At 47.0% G+C, this 17,815-nt stretch overlaps 1 protein-coding gene across 2 annotated transcripts in view; it reads left to right on the forward strand.

Moving 5' to 3' along the window:
* LOC138491101 (probable cation-transporting ATPase 13A4) overlaps positions 1 to 17,815 on the forward strand; it is a 978,968-nt gene that overhangs the window by 744,624 nt on the left and 216,529 nt on the right. For both annotated transcript variants that reach the window (XM_069617419.1, XM_069617420.1), the window contains exon 22: positions 15,221 to 15,263. In XM_069617419.1, coding sequence (XP_069473520.1) covers positions 15,221 to 15,263 — 43 coding nt within the window. The remainder of the gene's footprint in view (positions 1 to 15,220; positions 15,264 to 17,815) is intronic.

The raw sequence follows: 17,815 nt of genomic DNA on the forward strand, positions 1-17,815 counted from the left end.
GTAGAGGTGTCTCCTTAAGTCCTGTTGATGCCCTTGGAAAGGAGACACAGAGTAGAGTAGTCTCCTTAGGTCATGCTGAAGCTCCTTATGTCATGCTGACGCCTTAGGAACGGATAATGAGAGTAGAGGAGTCTCCTAAAGTCCTGTTGTCACCTTAGGAAAGGATAGGGAGAGTAGAGGAGTCTCCTTATGTCATGCTGACACTCCTTATGTCATGCTGACGGCTTAGGAAAGGATAGGGAGAGTACAGGAGTCTGTGTACGTCATGCTGATGACTTGGGAAAGGATAGGGTGAGTAGAGGTGTCTCCTTAAGTTCTGTTGACGCCATAGGAAACGATAGGGAGAGTAGTGCAGTCTCCTTATGTCATGTTGACGCCTTAGGAAAGGATAGGGAGAGTAGAGGTGTCTCATTAAGTCATGTTGACACCTTAGGAAAGGATAGGGAGAGTAGCGGAGTCTCCTTATGTCATGCTGACACTCCTTATGTCATGATGACGTCTTAGGAAAGGATAGGGAGAGTAGAGGAGTCTCCCTTTTTCATGTTGACACCCTAGGAAAGGATAGAGAGATTAGAGAAGTCTCCTTAAATCCTGTTGATGCCTAAGAAAGGATGGGGAGAGTAGAGGAGTCTCCTTATGTCATGTTGACGCCTTAGAAAAGGATAGGGAGAGTACAGGAGTCTCCTTATGTCATGTTGACGCCTTAGGAAAGGATGGGGAGAGTAGAGAAGTCTCCTTAAGTGCTGTTGACACCTTAAGAAAGGATGGGGAGAGTAGAGGAGTCTCCTTATGTCCTGTTGGCGTCTTAGGAAAGGATGGGGAGAGTAGAGGAGTCTCCTTATGTCCTGTTGACATTTTAGGAAATGATGGGGAGAGCAGAGAAGTCTCCTTATGTCCTGTTGACGTTTTAGGAAATGATGGGGAGAGCAGAGGAGTCTCCTTATGTCATGCTGACGCCTTCGCAAAGGATGGGGAGAGTAGAGGAGTCTCATTAAGTCCTGTTGACACCTTAGGAAAGGATAGGGAGAGTAGCGGAGTCTCCTTATGTCATGCTGACACTCCTTATGTCATGATGACGTCTTAGAAAAGGATAGGGAGAGTATCAGAGTCTCCTTATGTCATGCTGACACTCCTTATGTCATGATGACGTCTTAGGAAAGGATAGGGACAGTAGAGGAGTCTCCTTTTTTCATGTTGACACCCTAGGAAAGGATAGGGAGAGTAGAGGAGTCTCCTTATGTCATGCTGACACCTTAGAAAAGGATAGGGAGAGTAGAGGAGTCTCCTTATGCCATGTTGATGCCCTAGGAAAGAATAGGGAGAGTAGAGGAGTCTCCCTATGTCATGCCGATGCCTTAGGAATGGATAGGGAGAGTAGAGGAGTCTCCTTAGGTCATGCTGATGCTCTGTATGTCATGCTGACACCTTAGGAAAGGATAGTGCGAATAGAGGAGTTCCCTTAGGCCATGGTGACACCCTGGGAAAGGATAGGGAGAGTAGAGGAATGTCCTTATGCCATGTTGATGCCCTAGGAAAGGATAGGGAGAGTAGAGGAGTCTCCTTATGTCATGTTTACGCCTTAGGAAATGATGGGGAGAGTAGAGGAGTCTCCTTATGTCATGCTGACGCCTTAGGAAAGGATGGGGAGTGTAGAGGAGTCTCCTTATGTCATGCTGACGCCTTAGGAAAGGATGGGGAGAGTAGAGGAGTCTCCTTATGTCATGCTGACGCCTTAGGAAAGGATATGGAGACTAGAGGGGTCTCCTTATGTCATGCTGACGCCTTAGGAAAGGATGGGGAAGGTAGAGGAGTCTCCTTATGTCATGCTGAGGCCTTAGGAAAGGATGGGGAGAGTAGAGGAGGCTCCTTATGTCCTGCTGACACCTTAGGAAAGGATGTGGAGAGTAGAGGAGTCTCCTTATGTCATGTTGGTGCCTTAGGAAAGGATAGGGAGAGTAGAGGAGCCTGCTTATGTCATGCTGATGCCTTTGGAAAGGATACAGAGAGTAGAGGAGTCTCCTTATATCATGCTGACGCCATAGGAAAGGAAAGGAAGAGTAGAGGAGTCTCCTTAAGTTCTGTTGAAGCCTTAGGAAAGGATAGGGACAGTAGAGAAGTCTCCTTAAGTCCTGTTGACGCTTTAGGAAAGGATAGGGGGAGCAGAGGAGTCTCCTTATGTCATGCTTACGCCTTAGGAAAGTAAAGGGAGAGCAGAGGAGTCTCCTTATGTCATGCTGACGACTTGGGAAAGGATGGGGATAGGTGTCTCCTTATGTCCTGCTGATGCCTTAGGAAAGGATGGGGAGAGCAGAGGAGTCTCCTTATGTCATGCTGACGCCTTCGGAAAGGATAGGGAGAGCAGAGGAGTCTTCTTATGCCATGTTGATGCACTAGGAATGGATAGGGAGAGTAGAGGTGTCTCCTTAAGTCCTGTTGATGCCCTTGGAAAGGAGACACAGAGTAGAGTAGTCTCCTTAGGTCATGCTGAAGCTCCTTATGTCATGCTGACGCCTTAGGAACGGATAATGAGAGTAGAGGAGTCTCCTAAAGTCCTGTTGTCACCTTAGGAAAGGATAGGGAGAGTAGAGGAGTCTCCTTATGTCATGCTGACACTCCTTATGTCATGCTGACGGCTTAGGAAAGGATAGGGAGAGTACAGGAGTCTGTGTACGTCATGCTGATGACTTGGGAAAGGATAGGGTGAGTAGAGGTGTCTCCTTAAGTTCTGTTGACGCCATAGGAAACGATAGGGAGAGTAGTGCAGTCTCCTTATGTCATGTTGACGCCTTGGGAAAAGATAGGGAGAGTAGAGGTGTCTCATTAAGTCATGTTGACACCTTAGGAAAGGATATGGAGAGTAGCGGAGTCTCCTTATGTCATGCTGACACTCCTTATGTCATGTTGAAGCCTTAGGAAAGGATAGGGAGAGTAGAGGTGTCTCATTAAGTCCTGTTGACAACTTAGGAAAGGATAGGGAGAGTAGCAGAGTCTCCTTATGTCAAGCTGACACTCCTTATGTCATGATGACGTCTTAGGAAAGGATAGGGAGAGTAGAGGAGTCTCCCTTTTTCATGTTGACACCCTAGGAAAGGATAGAGAGAGTAGAGAAGTCTCCTTAAGTCCTGTTGATGCCTAGGAAAGGATGGGGAGAGTAGAGGAGTCTCCTTATGTCATGTTGACGCCTTAGAAAAGGATAGGGAGAGTACAGGAGTCTCCTTATGTCATGTTGACGCCTTAGGAAAGGATGGGGAGAGTAGAGAAGTCTCCTTAAGTGCTGTTGACACCTTAGAAAGGATGGGGAGAGTAGAGGAGTCTCCTTATGTCCTGTTGACATCTTAGGAAAGGATGGGGAGAGTTGAGGAGTCTCCTTATGTCCTGTTGACATTTTAGCAAATGATGGGGAGAGCAGAGGAGTCTCCGTATGTCCTGTTGACGTTTTAGGAAATGATGGGGAGAGCAGAGGAGTCTCCTTATGTCATGCTGACACCTTCGCAAAGGATGGGGAGAGTAGGTAGAGGAGTCTCATTAAGTCCTGTTGACACCTTAGGAAATGATAGGGAGAGTAGCAGAGTCTCCTTATGTCATGCTGACACTCCTTATGTCATGATGACGTCTTAGAAAAGGATAGGGAGAGTAGCAGAGTCTCCCTGTGTCATGCTGACACTCCTTATGTCATGATGACGTCTTAGGAAAGGATGGGGAGAGTAGAGGAGTCTCCTTATGTCATGCTGACGCCTTCAGAAAGGATAGGGAGAGCAGAGGAGTCTCCTTATGTCATGTTGACACCTTAGGAAAGGATAGGGAGAGTAGAGGAGTCTCCTTATGTCATGTTGATGCCTTTAGAAATAATGGGGAGAGTAGAGGAGTCTCCTAATGTCATGCTGACGCCTTCGGAGAGGATAGGGAGAGCAGAGGAGTCTTCTTATGCCATGTTGGTGCCCTAGGAATGGATAGGGAGAGAAGAGGTGTCTCCTTAAGTCCTGTTGATGCCCTTGGAAAGGAGAGGCAGAGTAGAGTAGTCTCCTTAGGTCATGCTGACGCTCCTTATGTCATGCTGACGCCTTAGGAACGGATAATGAGAGTAGAGGAGTCTACTAAAGTCCTGTTGACACCTTAGGAAAGGATAGGGAGAGTAGAGGAGTCTCCTTATGTCATGCTGACACTACTTATGTCATGCTGACGGCTTAGGAAAGGATAGGGAGAGTACAGGAGTCTGCGTACGTCATGCTGATGATTTAGGAAAGGATAGGGAGAGTAGAGGTGTCTCCTTAAATTCTGTTGACGCCATAGGAAACGATAGGGAGAGTAGTGGAGTCTCCTTATGTCATGTTGATGCCTTAGGAAAGGATACGGAGAGTAGAGGTGTCTCATTAAGTCCTGTTGACACCTTAGGAAAGGATAGGGAGAGTAGCAGAGTCTCCTTATGTCATGCTGACACTCCTTATGTCATGATGATGTCTTAGGAAAGGATAGGGAGAGTAGAGGAGTCTCCCTTTTTCATGTTGACACCCTAGGAAAGGATAGAGAGAGTAGAGAAGTCTCCTTAAGTCCTGTTGATGCCTAGGAAAGGATGGGGAGAGTAGAGGAGTCTCCTTATGTCATGTTGACGCCTTAGAAAAGGATAGGGAGAGTACAGGAGTCTCCTTATGTCATGTTGACGCCTTAGGAAAGGATGGGGAGAGTAGAGAAGTCTCCTTAAGTGCTGTTGACACCTTAAGAAAGGATGGGGAGAGTAGAGGAGTCTCCTTATGTCCTGTTGACGTTTTAGGAAAGGATGGGGAGAGTAGAGGAGTCTCCTTATGTCCTGTTGACATTTTAGGAAATGATGGGGAGAGCAGAGGAGTCTCCTAATGTCATGCTGACGCCTTCGCAAAGGATGGGGAGAGTAGAGGAGTCTCATTAAGTCCTGTTGACACCTTAGGAAAGGATAGGGAGAGTAGCGGAGTCTCCTTATGTCATGCTGACACTCCTTATGTCATGATGACGTCTTAGAAAAGGATAGGGAGAGTAGCAGAGTCTCCTTATGTCATGCTGACACTCCTTATGTCATGATGACGTCTTAGGAAAGGATAGGGAGAGTAGAGGAGTCTCCTTTTTTCATGTTGACACCCTAGGAAAGGATGGGGAGAGTAGAGAAGTCTCCTTATGTCATGCTGACACCTTAGAAAAGGATAGGGAGAGTAGAGGAGTCTCCTTATGCCATGTTGATGCCCTAGGAAAGAATAGGGAGAGTAGAGGAGTCTCCTTATGTCATGCTGATGCCTTAGGAATGGATAGGGAGAGTAGAGGAGTCTCCTTAAGTCCTGTTGATGCCCTAGGAAAGGGTAGGAAGAGTAGAGGAGTCTCCTTAGGTCATGCTGACGCTCTGTATGGCATGCTGACACCTTAGGAAAGGATATTGAGAATAGAGGAGCCCCCTTAGGCCATGTTGACACCCTGGGAAAGGATAGGGAGAGTAAAGGAATGTCCTTATGCCATGTTGATGCCCTAGGAAAGGATAGGGAGAGTAGAGGAGTCTCCTTATGTCATGTTTAGGCCTTAGGAAAGGATAGTGAGAATAGAGGAGTCTCCTTATGCCATGTTGGCACACTGGGAAGGTTTAGGGAGAGTAGAAGAGTCTCCTTAAGTAATTGTGACACCTCAGGAAAGGATAGGGAGAGTAGAGGAGTCTCCTTATGTCATGTTGACACCTTAGGAAAGGATGGGGAGAGTAGAGGAGTCTCCTTATGTCATGCTGACGCCTTAGGAAAGGATGGGGAGAGTAGAGTTGTCTCCTTATGTCATGCTGACGCATTAGGAAAGGATAGGGAGAGTAGAGGGGTCTCCTTTTGTCATGTTGACGCCTTAGGAAAGGAGAGGGCGAGTAGAGGAGTCTCTTTATGTCATGTTGACGCCTTAGAAAGGATAGGGGGAGCAGAGGATTCTCCTTAAGTCATATTGACATCCGGGGAGCTTCTTTCTGGAATTGTTTCCCCTGTGGTACTGGCTCCTGTGTTCGTGACTTTGTCTGAATGAGCTTTTCATAGGGTCTGACATATCCTTAACTACCTAGTTGAACTCTGACATGGAACAGTCATATAGAGCAATGCTGGCAAGATTACGGTGGTACAAGTTACCTTCTGTACCAAGCGTTTATTGCAAGGTAAGGTGCTGGGAGGAGGAATCAAGGAGGAGAGTGTGAGTGGTAGGTTATTTCTGTAGTATACTTGAGAGCCCAGTATTGACCTGTGCATTTTCTCATCCAGCTTGAGGAGAGAGCCAAGCGGCGTTCCTACCCCCCTTTCAGCTCAACAGAACGCCTGGTGTCCTTTTAAAATTCCTGGATTCTCAGGTGGGAGGGAAGCCCTTGCGGCCACCTGGGAAGGCCCCTGTCCTTGCTTACTGACCTTTGGGTGCTGACTGGGGCCGGAAGGGGACAGTAGAGGAATCGCTGTAAGTTAAGTTGACATCATAGAGATGGATGGGGAAAGAAGAGCAGTCTGTTTACTTTCTGCAATGTTGGCACATTAGGAGAAGGATGAGGGGCGAACAGGACTCTTTTTTGTCATGTTGATGGTTTTTGGAAGGATGGGGGAATACTAGAATCTCATTTTGTCATTTTTACATATCAGATAAAGATGGGGATAGTACAGAATGTCCTTTTTCAAGGCTGGTGACTTAGGGAAGGATGAGCAGAGAACAGGAATGACCTTATGTCATCTTTATGCCTCACAGAAAGATGGGGAGAGTACAGGGATGTCCTTATGTCATGTTAAATCCTCAGGGAAGGATGGCCTGTCATACTGACGTGTGAGGGCTGGGCGCAGAGAGTATAGGCATCTCATGTCATCTTGACATCCTAGGGAAGGATGGGAGAGTGCAGGAATCTCCTTATGTCATCTTGACATCCTAGGGAAGGATGGGAGAGTGCAGGAATCTCCTTATGTCATCTTCACATCCAAGGGAAGGATGGGAGAGGGAAGGAGGGGAGAGTGCAGGAATCTCCTAATGTCATCTTCACATCCTAGGGAAGGATGGGAGAGGGAAGGAGGGAAGAGTGGAGGAATCTCCTTATGTCATCTTCACATCCTAGGGAAGGATGGCAGAGTGCAGGAATCTCCTTATGTCATCTTCACATCCTAGGGAAGGATGGGAGAGGGGAGGAGGGGAGAGTGGAGGAATATCCTTATGTCATCTTCACATCCTAGGGAAGGATGGGAGAGGGAAGGAGGGGAGAGTGCAGGAATCTCCTTATGTCATCTTCACATCCTAGGGAAGGATGGGAGAGGGAAGGAGGGGAGAGTGGAGGAATCTCCTTATGTCATCTTCACATCCTAGGGAAGGATGGGAGAGGGAAGGAGGGGAGAGTGGAGGAATCTCCTTATGTCATCTTCACATCCTAGGGAAGGATGGGAGAGGGAAGGAGGGGAGAGTGGAGGAATCTCCTTATGTCATCTTCACATCCTAGGGAAGGAAGGGAGAGGGAAGGAGGGGAGAGTGGAGGAATCTCCTTATGTCATCTTGACATCCTAGGGAAGGATGGGAGAGGGAAGGAGGGGAGAGTGGAGGAATCTCCTTATGTCATCTTCACATCCTAGGGAAGGATGGGAGAGGGAAGGAGGGGAGAGTGCAGGAATCTCCTTATGTCATCTTCACATCCTAGGGAAGGATGGGAGAGGGAAGGAGGGGAGAGTGGAGGAATCTCCTTATGTCATCTTGACATCATAGGGAAGGATGGGAGAGGGAAGGAGGGGAGAGTGGAGGAATCTCCTTATGTCATCTTCACATCCTAGGGAAGGAAGGGAGAGGGAAGGAGGGGAGAGTGGAGGAATCTCCTTATGTCATCTTGACATCATAGGGAAGGATGGGAGAGGGAAGGAGGGGGGAGTGGAGGAATCTCCTTATGTCATCCTCACATCCTAGGGAAGGAAGGGAGAGTGCTGGAATCTCATTTTTTCATGTTGATTTCTCAGGAAATGATGGGGAGATCACAGGAAAATCCTAATGCCATGTTGATACCCCAGGAAAGAGTCAGGAGAGTAGAATAATCTCCATATGTTATGTTGATGACTTAGGTATCAACCATGCAAGAAAAGTTGGATGAACTCATCCAACTAAGTCTGGCGCTCTCCGTAAGAGCTCTTGTGGAGCTTGTTCGTTAGTTTTGGTATATATTTGTGCACAACTAGATCCAAGTTTTTGTCCAACTGGGAATCGGTGTGTAAAACTGAAAGGTAGATGTCCAAAATGGAGTCAGAAAAATTTCAGAAACAATTCTTGAGTCTCCAACTTATAAACCGCTAGCTATTTTCAAGCAAGAAGCAGACTCGTTTGGTTTTGCGTATGGTTATTTTAATGCCAATGCATTTCGGAGCGGGTCTCCTTCTTCAGGGCGTTAACCACACTACTGAATTCAACTTACTCTTCAGTTGCAAACAGTCATTATGATGAATAAACAAATCAAAGGTTTGAACAAAGGATACATTAGTCCCATATGAGGGAAATCACAAGTCAAATAGGGTTCAAAAAAAGATTTAGGACATTACATTAACCCATGTATGTCGAATGTCACTGTCCACCATTTTGAAGATAATGATTCAATACGTGATAAGTAAGTGAAAATGTACATACCCATTAATGGTAATTCCCAATAGTCCGAAGAAGGGGTTATGAGGAGGAAAACAACAACATGGCATCCTTATTAGATAAATATTCCTTAATGGTTGTGTAAATGGACAAACAAATTCACAGTGCTGTGTATGTCTGAAATAAAATCAAATTACCTTTGTAATTTCCTGTGGTGCCTAACACCATTATAGAGCAGAAAACTCTGTACATTCAACGGTTCAGGTATCAACCATTACATGGGGGGGGGGTGCTTTCTGCACTCCCCCATCCCTCTCTAAATTGACATTCTAGAGAAGGATGGCACATCATGGCATTCCAGGGCAGGATAGGGAGGGTACAGGAATCTCCTGCCATGTTGACATACTAGGGAAGGATGGTACGCCATGACGTACCAGGGCAGGATGGGGAAGGTACAGGAATTTCCTACCATGTTGATATACTAGGGAAGGATGGCACGCCATGACGTACCAGGGCAGGATGGGGAGAGTACAGGACTCTCCTGTGATGTTTCGGGAGGATAGCTCAGGGGCAACATGCTCACCATGGAAGCAAGACGACACAGGCCAACACAGGTTTGATCCCCAGGTCAGCGCTTAGAAACCTCTGGGTAGTAAGTGCGTTAAAAATAACCTATCATATCATGTTCACATCCTAGGGAAGGATGACACGCTATGATGTACCATGGCAGGATGGGAAGGGTACAGGAATCTGCTGTCATGTTGACATCCTAGGGAAGGATGGCACATCTTCCCATAGCAGGGCAGGATGGGGAGAGTATAAGTATTGCTATTGGTGTTGTTTATTTATAAACTTCCCAATCTCGTGGCGTGTACATGGCATCTCAGGAAAGGATGCAGAGTGTCCAGGACGCTCCCCATGTCATATGGGGAGAGTAAATGAATCTGGTTCTTCCATGCTGATATCATTGGCCTAGATAGACGAGCAGGAGGACACCTCTCCCACAGACAGTTCTAGTGCAACCCTTTGTTTCTTAGAGGGGACTCAATACATGTTATCGGGCAAGGCCTCAGCCCTGTGGTTGCCTGAATGTCTTGGCCTCTATCATTACCATTCACTCACTCCTTTTGGTGCAAAACCAGAAAGAATATTGTATTCTTGTGGACAGTGCCTTTATTTACTCCTTTGGGATCAGAACAGGGTTAAGAAAACCGGGCTCAAAGCGTTTACAGGGTGCCATTCTGTAATGCACACACTAAAACATGACAAAGGATTAAATAGGTGCATTTTGCTGAGGTTCTATTCAATAAGTGTATATGGGACGCATTGGGAAGGGACCACTTTCTAACGTTTTCATACCTTAGTCACTCCTCCAGACCATTTTCATTCTTTGTGAATGCAGAGAACAGACACCTTCTGCTGTGGTCTCCTGCTCTGTCTTTTCAGCCTGCTTGAAATGTTTGTTTATGCAGGTTCAAAATGGATTGAGTCCTATGGACTCTCCCCCATCTAGAACCTGACAACTCTCTCTCGAGGTGCACTCATTTGCTCACCCACTCCAATCTGGATTCCGGTCCAAATCTCCACCGAGACTAGGCTCATCCTCATTGAAAATGCTTGTTAACACAGACCTCTTCTCAATTCTTATCCGTCTCGACCTTTCAGCTATCTGTGACACTGGATCGTCCACACCACCTTCCCGCTTTGAATCCTCACAACCTTTTAAGCCCCGCGCACACCCCATTCCTTCTTCCATGTTCACACTTTGTCCTTACTTGCCTCACTTTAATGCCCCTCCAGGATCATTTTGAACCTCCTGCAGTTAAATCTCAAGCAGGCTGGAAGGAGAGAGAAGAGGATCACATCAAAGGCATATCATCAGTGGAACTCTTTAAAACACAACTCAAACTCTATCTTCTAGAAATGGAGACGCACCCCAAGTCCCTCCACCCTCCAATCCAAACAAACTGCCCAACCCTTCTCTCTTGACATATGCCGTCATGCTACTCCATGTATATAACAAACTAATTCTCCAAATGATTAACATGTTGTAATGTCCTGGGTTTATGTACTTATGCCCTTTCACCTCTGTCTATACAGCATTTAATCCACCAGCTATCTTATGTAACAGTGCCTTATCCCTGTACTGCCTCCGCTCTCTCTTATTGTCTACTTTGTAAGTCATTTCTGTTGTAAGTGACATCATGTTTTTAAATACAAACACCTGATAAAGGCAGGCAGATTCTTGGAATCATACATTGCATCTGCAAAGCAATATTTTCAGGCATTATTTCAGCCTAGAAGTGAAGAGTAATCGTGATGTCACCTGACTTTCTCTTCACGTGTAGACTCTGTTTTGGAAATGTTTAAAATTGCATGCAGGGGACCAAACAACACATAGATCCTAACATTGGTGCTCACCTGCGTGAGATTTACACTTCATGGAACATGACCCCCAGAATTATACAGTGGTCAGGATCCCAGTTGCAAGATCTATTAGTGATTGACAGGGTGGTGTTCAACTGTTTCACACATTTGTTAGACATCCACAACCTTCAAGACCACCCTACAAGCAGGTTTTCACTCATGTCATTCCATGGAAACTTCACTCATGAATATGTCCACCTTCATCACCTCTGCTAAGCACTCCAACCTATCTATCCTAATTCACTATGACCTGTCCGCTTCCTTTGCGACTGTCAATCCCTCTGATCTCCTAAATACTCTCTTTCTTCTTGGGTTTCACGATCAAGCCCTTTCCTGGATTGAATCCTACCTTGCACACGCCAATTCTCTGTCTCCTGGAGCAACAGCACCTCTCAACTCACTCCTCTAACTGTTGGTGTTCCACAAGGCTCTATTTTGGGTCATCTCCTCTTTACACACTGCCCCTCTGCTCTTGGGGCACTAATGTCCTCCTTTGGATTCTCGTACAAACTCTTTACGGCCACATCCACATCTTCTTCTCTTTTCCTGAGCTCTCCTCTGATCTCTCTATCAAAATATACAACTGTCTCTCTGCCATCAAATATTGGATGGCTTGGCACTCTCTGATGTTAAACTCCACCAAAACAGAGGTGCTCTTCTTCCCTGCCAAACACTCTCTCCTCTCTTTCCCTGCCTATCCAATTCCCACCATACACTCTTCCCTACTCTTCCTTAGCTAGAAACCTCAGTCTCATCTCATGGTTTCTCTACTTTCATCTCGAAAAATATCAAAGCGGCTCGCCTCAGCCTCCTCAATATAAGGAAAATCAGGCACCTCCTTCCTTTCAACACCGCCAAGCATCTTAACCAAACTTGTCTTCTCTAAACTTGACTACTGTGCTAGCGTGCTCTTTGGTCTCCCCAATGATGCTTTCTGTCCTTTCAACATGATCATTAACTTTGCTACCAGGATTCTCTTTGAACTCCCTCACTTCACACCTGCTTCCTCGTGCCATCACCAGGCGGGATGGCTGATGATGCAAAACAGGGCTAGATTTAAATATCTTCTGATTCACAGGTCTATTCACAGTAAGCACCACTGTATCTATCGTCCTCTAGCCAACTCTACAATCCTTCTCGTAATCTCTGCTTGGCCTCCTTGACTACCCTTGCGGCTCCTCACCCTCACTGTGCTTCCTCTCACTTCCACTCGTTCCCTCCTCTTACTCCACTTGCATGGCATACTCTTCCCCCGGACATCCGAGAAAGAGTCCACACTGAGTTGTTCAAAACCAAACTAAAAGTCTACCTCCTCACCTCTGAGTTATCCTCTTAACCTACCTCACATCTGCCTGCTAGCTAACATTATTCCCTCGCCTCTAACCTGCTTCTGTCCCTCACTTCCTCTGCCTCCTGTCTAGCACTTCACCCATTATGGTCACATCCCTAATACAGTTGGACAACCTGCAGACCTGCACTTAAAAAGTCCAATGTTTTTTTACCTTAATCAAAGTATTTCTACTTATATATTGTCGCTGGTGACTGTTGCATTTACTCCCCTCCACAACCTGGTCAGAATGTCCCTCAAACTCATCCCATTGTAAAAAGCTCACTGTTTCCCGTCAAATCTGATTTCTGATCTATTGTACGTTCTTTTGTGATCAAAAGAGCGTTGTTCCTCCTGTATAAATAAACAAATACATACATAGGTACATATTAGATAATGGAAGAGCTCTTGGGCTCCTCAGGTTTCAGGTTGATCCCTGCAGCTGGACAGGGCTGTCTCCCTGATTTGAGCATTTGTAACATACGGACACATAATTGTTTTCCAAGCATGTTTCGAGTGTCTTTGAAGAGCACAGGGGCTGAGGGCTTGCAGTGTGATCGCTGCATCGCTGCATTCCAGGGGTGGGGAGGTGAGGCTCACGCTGAGGACAGACCCTTGCACGCACAGGAAGGCAGGTGGATTCCAGCAGAGTCTGAGGCCGAGTCTGCCCCCTGTTGCAGCAGAGCCCTCACTGCACTCTGCTTTACTCGGTTGATAGAAAACTCGGCACATCCCAGCAATAGTGAATGCCTGCAGTTCAGGTCACTTATGTCTAGATTGTTAAATTAAGCAAATCCCACTTCCTAGCCTGACACAGTGACTCGAACCTGAGTGTCGGCTGAGCGTGGCGTGGGCGATGCACCCGGAGCCATTACACCACGCGCCGTGAGTGCTCAGGAAAGTGCACTACAGCCATGCACACGAAAGACTGGGCTTGTAAATGCCACAGTTCAAGCAACATGTGTTGGAGGCCCAAGAATAAACGCGCTTATATGAGGTGCTGTTTCTTTCTTCTGTGTCTATGCAAGTGCAGTTCTTAATGTCTCTGTACTGCTGTTGGCAATATAAGTGCATTAATAGAAGTGTATATGTGGAATTTCAATGCAGATTGTTGTGTCAAACTTAGGGAAGGTCTTTCCTTTGTGATTGGTTGTCCTGGTACCAGATAGAGGTAGCAACCCCCATTGGCTGCAGATGTGTCCTGGGACAGCTTTCAAGAGAAGCATCTCTGCAACGGGCTCTGGGCTCTAAAGGCGTACTGGGGCAGTGTATAATGGAAACAAGGAACCCTGCACACACTGCAGTGTGAAACATCACATCTGCATTAAACATTGGGAACTGCTTGGAGAGTGACGTATAGGATGGGGACCGAGGAGCTGAGAAGAGAGGAGGGAAATGCAGGGCTTTAAGTGGGCTGGGGCTAACCGGGGCTGAACCCCGGCAGTCTATGAAAAATGTGTTTAAGACGGGGGCTGCCGTGGTTTCCTAAAATCCCCTGGCCCCCAGCCGATGACACCACTACAGGGCAAGGTCTTATTTTCCTAAAGTTTGAAGCTCTCTCGCATGTGCTAGAGTTTCAACCTTTAGAAAAAATACCTTTTCTTCCATAATGGTGTCTCCTGCACCTGCCAAGCATCCATTTATGGAAGAGATGCAGGGATCACCCCGGGTGAGAGGGTGATGATCACTGCAAAGGGATGCCTACAGGGCGTCCATGGCCCTTACCTGCTGCCCGTTGGACTATGCCCCTTCAGAGCCCACCTCGAGTTCAAATGCCCCTGGAAGCACTGTGGAAATGTTCGATGAGAGCGTGGGTGTCAGGGCCAGGAGGTACTGTAACTGCCAGTGGTTGAAGGGGGTTTCCCCTAATGAGGAGTGGGGAGATGATGTGTGGAGGGGAAAGACGGGTGCTCCGGGTTTGTCTTAAACTTGAATATGGTTGGGATCCCCGGAGTACTCATGAAGGAATCGGCACAGTGACTATGCGTGAAGCACACACAGGAGCATTGCAGTTCGAGCTGTAGCCACGGCTACAGACTCCAAATAAGGAAGAAAAAAGAAATGTGCAGAACACCTTTTATGAATATGCCTGAATGTTCTACTGTGGTGTGAGGAAAATAGACTACTGACCCTGTTTCTTAATTATGTGTTTTTAAACCCCTCATTTCCAAAATGACATCAGTCATTTCAGGAAACCACAGGGTCCCACTTTAACACTGCCTGGGCCTAACGTAACAGTGAAATGTGAAAAGGATTTGTTTTCTCTTTTTTGTTAAATGTAACTTTCAGATCAAAATGTGCACTTGTTAGATCCAGCTACTTCCCTGTTTCCAAGAGGTTTTATGGCTTTTTAGATAAGGCAGCAGTTTCCAAACCCACATTGCAAGCATACTCTTCCTTCAGCCAATGAAATATAAAATGCAAGGTTATTCTTCATTTTCTGAACAAACTGCACGGTGGCTTTCTTTTTACGAATCATTTCACGCTGCACCATCTGACGAAGAAGTCATGGGACGTTGTAAACTAAGGCTGTGTTCCATCTCTGCGCAGTATTTCCAGTGAGTCCACTAAAAGACATCAAAACCTGCATCTTGTATGCTTTTAGAAACACCTTTAAAAGTGAAGGGACACTAAGCTGACAATTCTGAACCTAACAGCCACTGAAACTCCTCGGTTCTGTCTACACTCCTCGCCAGCCTGCCCTACCAGGCCTGCTGTGAAAGTTTCCCTGTGCCCTCGGTATTGCTTCCCCCCCCTGTGAGCCCCTTGCCATATCCCCCTCATACTCCACCCTCTTTCTTTTGGGCCTCTGGGAAGAAATGCCCATAAATGAAAGGCTTCCACCTTCCCAGGAACGCTTGCGCCTCACCACATCTGAATGCGTGTCTTCTTTCCTTGCAGCTACTTCGTGGCCATGTGTGGAGATGGTGCCAATGACTGCGGGGTGAGTAGAGAGAGAACCATCTATGCCCTACGGTTTGAAGAATATTGTGTTTACTGTTTGAAATTGAACCAGTGTCACTGAGAGTCTTTCGTGCCATGGTGGAGTGAGGGCCCGTGCGGCGCCCTGCTTTGAGCATATGGATATTGCGCCAGTTTTCGGATGCTCGGTGAAAGATGCAGGCCCATGAAATTCACACCTTATGCATTACCTTCGTCACAGTCCTTATTCTATGATGTTATGGAGTCGGACGAGGAAGGCCTGCACTCGGATTTTATTTATTTATTTATTGGTCACTTGTTTGGCGCTTATACAATTAGCAAAACTGTTTCAAAGCGCCCACAGGGCAAAAGGGTATGGAAAGGGGAAGGTAGACAATGAATTACAACAGAGATAAATAATTGAATTAATAGTACAAAAAACTAGTGAGACTAACCGGGAGCGGGAGACAAACCTACGATGCCTTGTGACTGTTCAGAACGTGCAAGTGCAGAGGGGAGAGGGGTAAAGCAAGAGGTGCTGAGGTGCTCATGGAGAAGTGCTCGGGGTGAAGTGCTAATAAGAGAAAAACGTAAGTGCAACCTCCCGAGGGGAGGGTGAGCTTAGGTAAGTGCAGTTAATAGACAGCGGCTGGGATGAGGGATGTGGAGGGTCAGGGCCCCGAGGGTACATACGGGCCCTGCACATCAGTCATGCTACTGTATGATTAGCAGGGAAGAGGGGAGGAGAAGGAAGAAGTGAAGACCAAAGTCTTGAGGCTTTTTAGGAACTTGAGGGCCTGCTGAAGACGCAGAAGGAGAGGGAGGCTGTTCCACAGAAGGGCAGCCCTTTGGGGAAAGTGATCGACCACCAGCTCTCTGTTTAGCAAACCACTTCACACGAGAGGGAGTTGGTGCCAGAGGAACAGAGGAGTTTAGCATGAGAGCATTTGGACAGGAAGCGCTGAAGAAAGTGTGGTCCCCGCCCCCAGCTAGTCTTGTGGGTGATGCAGAGTGATTTGAATTTAATCCGTGCTGAGACCATGAGCCAGTGAAGGCTTTTTAGGACAGGAGAGATGCCATCCCTGGGCTTAAGGCCAAAGATAAGTCTTGCTGCCCTATTCTGGGTTAGCTGGAGGGGTCGCAGGGTGGAGGAAAGAAGATTAAGGAGGAGGCTGTTGCAATAGTCTAGCCTGGAGAGAACCAGAGATCGGGTAACCTTGAGTCTCTGGGGGAAGGTGAGGAAGGGTAGAGTTCCTTTGAGAAGGAAGAGATGAAAGTGGGACTTCTTGACAACGTCCTGAATATGAGGGATGTAGCAAAGGGAGGAATCGAAGATGATTCTTAGATTCCTGGCTACAGAGGAGGGGCCGGGGGGAGCCCATGGAGGAAGGCCTGAGTGAAGGGAAGAAGTTGGGTGCAGGGGACCCAATAGGGAGAATCTCTGTTTTGCCGGCATTGAGGCATCGGTCATAAGCAGTGCAGCGGGCATGGATGGCAAAGAGGCAGTCAGGGAATGTGCAAGGGCGTCATTAGGAAGTGTGAAGAATAGTTGTGTGTCGTCAGTGCAGTACTGGAAGTTGGGGAAGAAGGAGGGAATGAGGCATGCCTGCAGGGAAAGGTATATGTTAAAGTGCCAGGGCGAGAGAATGAAGCCCTGTTGGATGCCACAGGGGGGAGCGGAAGTAGAGGAGGACAAAGGGCCCAGAATGATTTTGGAGGAACGGTCAGTTAGAAAGGAGGTAAGTCGGTCCAGTGCCTGCTCTGAGATACCAAGGGTATCATGGAGCCTTTTTATGAGGTGGTCTACTTTGTGAAGTGCAGAAGAGAGAACAAGAAGTATGAGGACAGCAGGGGGGTTGGAATCCAAGGATGTGAGAAGTTCTTCATGGGTGTTCAGAAGAGCAGTTTGCGTGCCTCTGGATGCTTGGAATCCAGGTCGTGTAGACCGCCAACAAGTTTGGTAAGAGCATTGAGTTGGGAGAGGGCCAGTTTCTTGAGCAGTTTCCCAGGAAGGGGGTGATGGAAATGGATTGGTAGTTGGCTGGGCAGGAAGGGTCTGTAGAGAGTTATTTTAAGGAGGGGCGCACAAGGGACTACTTGAGGGAGGATGGAAAAGAAACAGTAGCAATGGAGTGGTTGCAGAGATCAGCAAGGATGCACCCCAGCATCAGAGTTTAGGTTCTAATGACACAATCGTCTGTGTCGGAGTGCACTCACAATGTGTTCAGTCTGTCTTCTTCTTGAATTAAGGGCCTTCTCCATCTCAGGTAGAGGTATATGCTGATTTCCCATCTGTTCCTGGCAGAATGCCGCGATGAATAAGCCAACAGGTGATCTGGAGGTAGACAGCCAACAGACAGATGTATTGTTAAGAACTGTGAGACTGTTTAAACCTTTCTCGTTTGCATGCCACTATAAAGGGTGGCTTTTGATTGTCTTATGAAAAAAAGGAAACTGCAATTCAAGCATACCCATTGTCAAAATAAGAAGGTGAAAAAGCAAAGCCCTGAAGAAGACCAGTGTCAAAGGGTCGAAACACGTGTCGGCAGCATACCAGAACAATAAGACATTCAA

The sequence above is a fragment of the Ambystoma mexicanum genome, chromosome 10 (assembly GCF_040938575.1).
Source record: "Ambystoma mexicanum isolate Mex_15411 chromosome 10, UKY_AmexF1_1, whole genome shotgun sequence".
NCBI lineage: Eukaryota > Metazoa > Chordata > Amphibia > Caudata > Ambystomatidae > Ambystoma > Ambystoma mexicanum.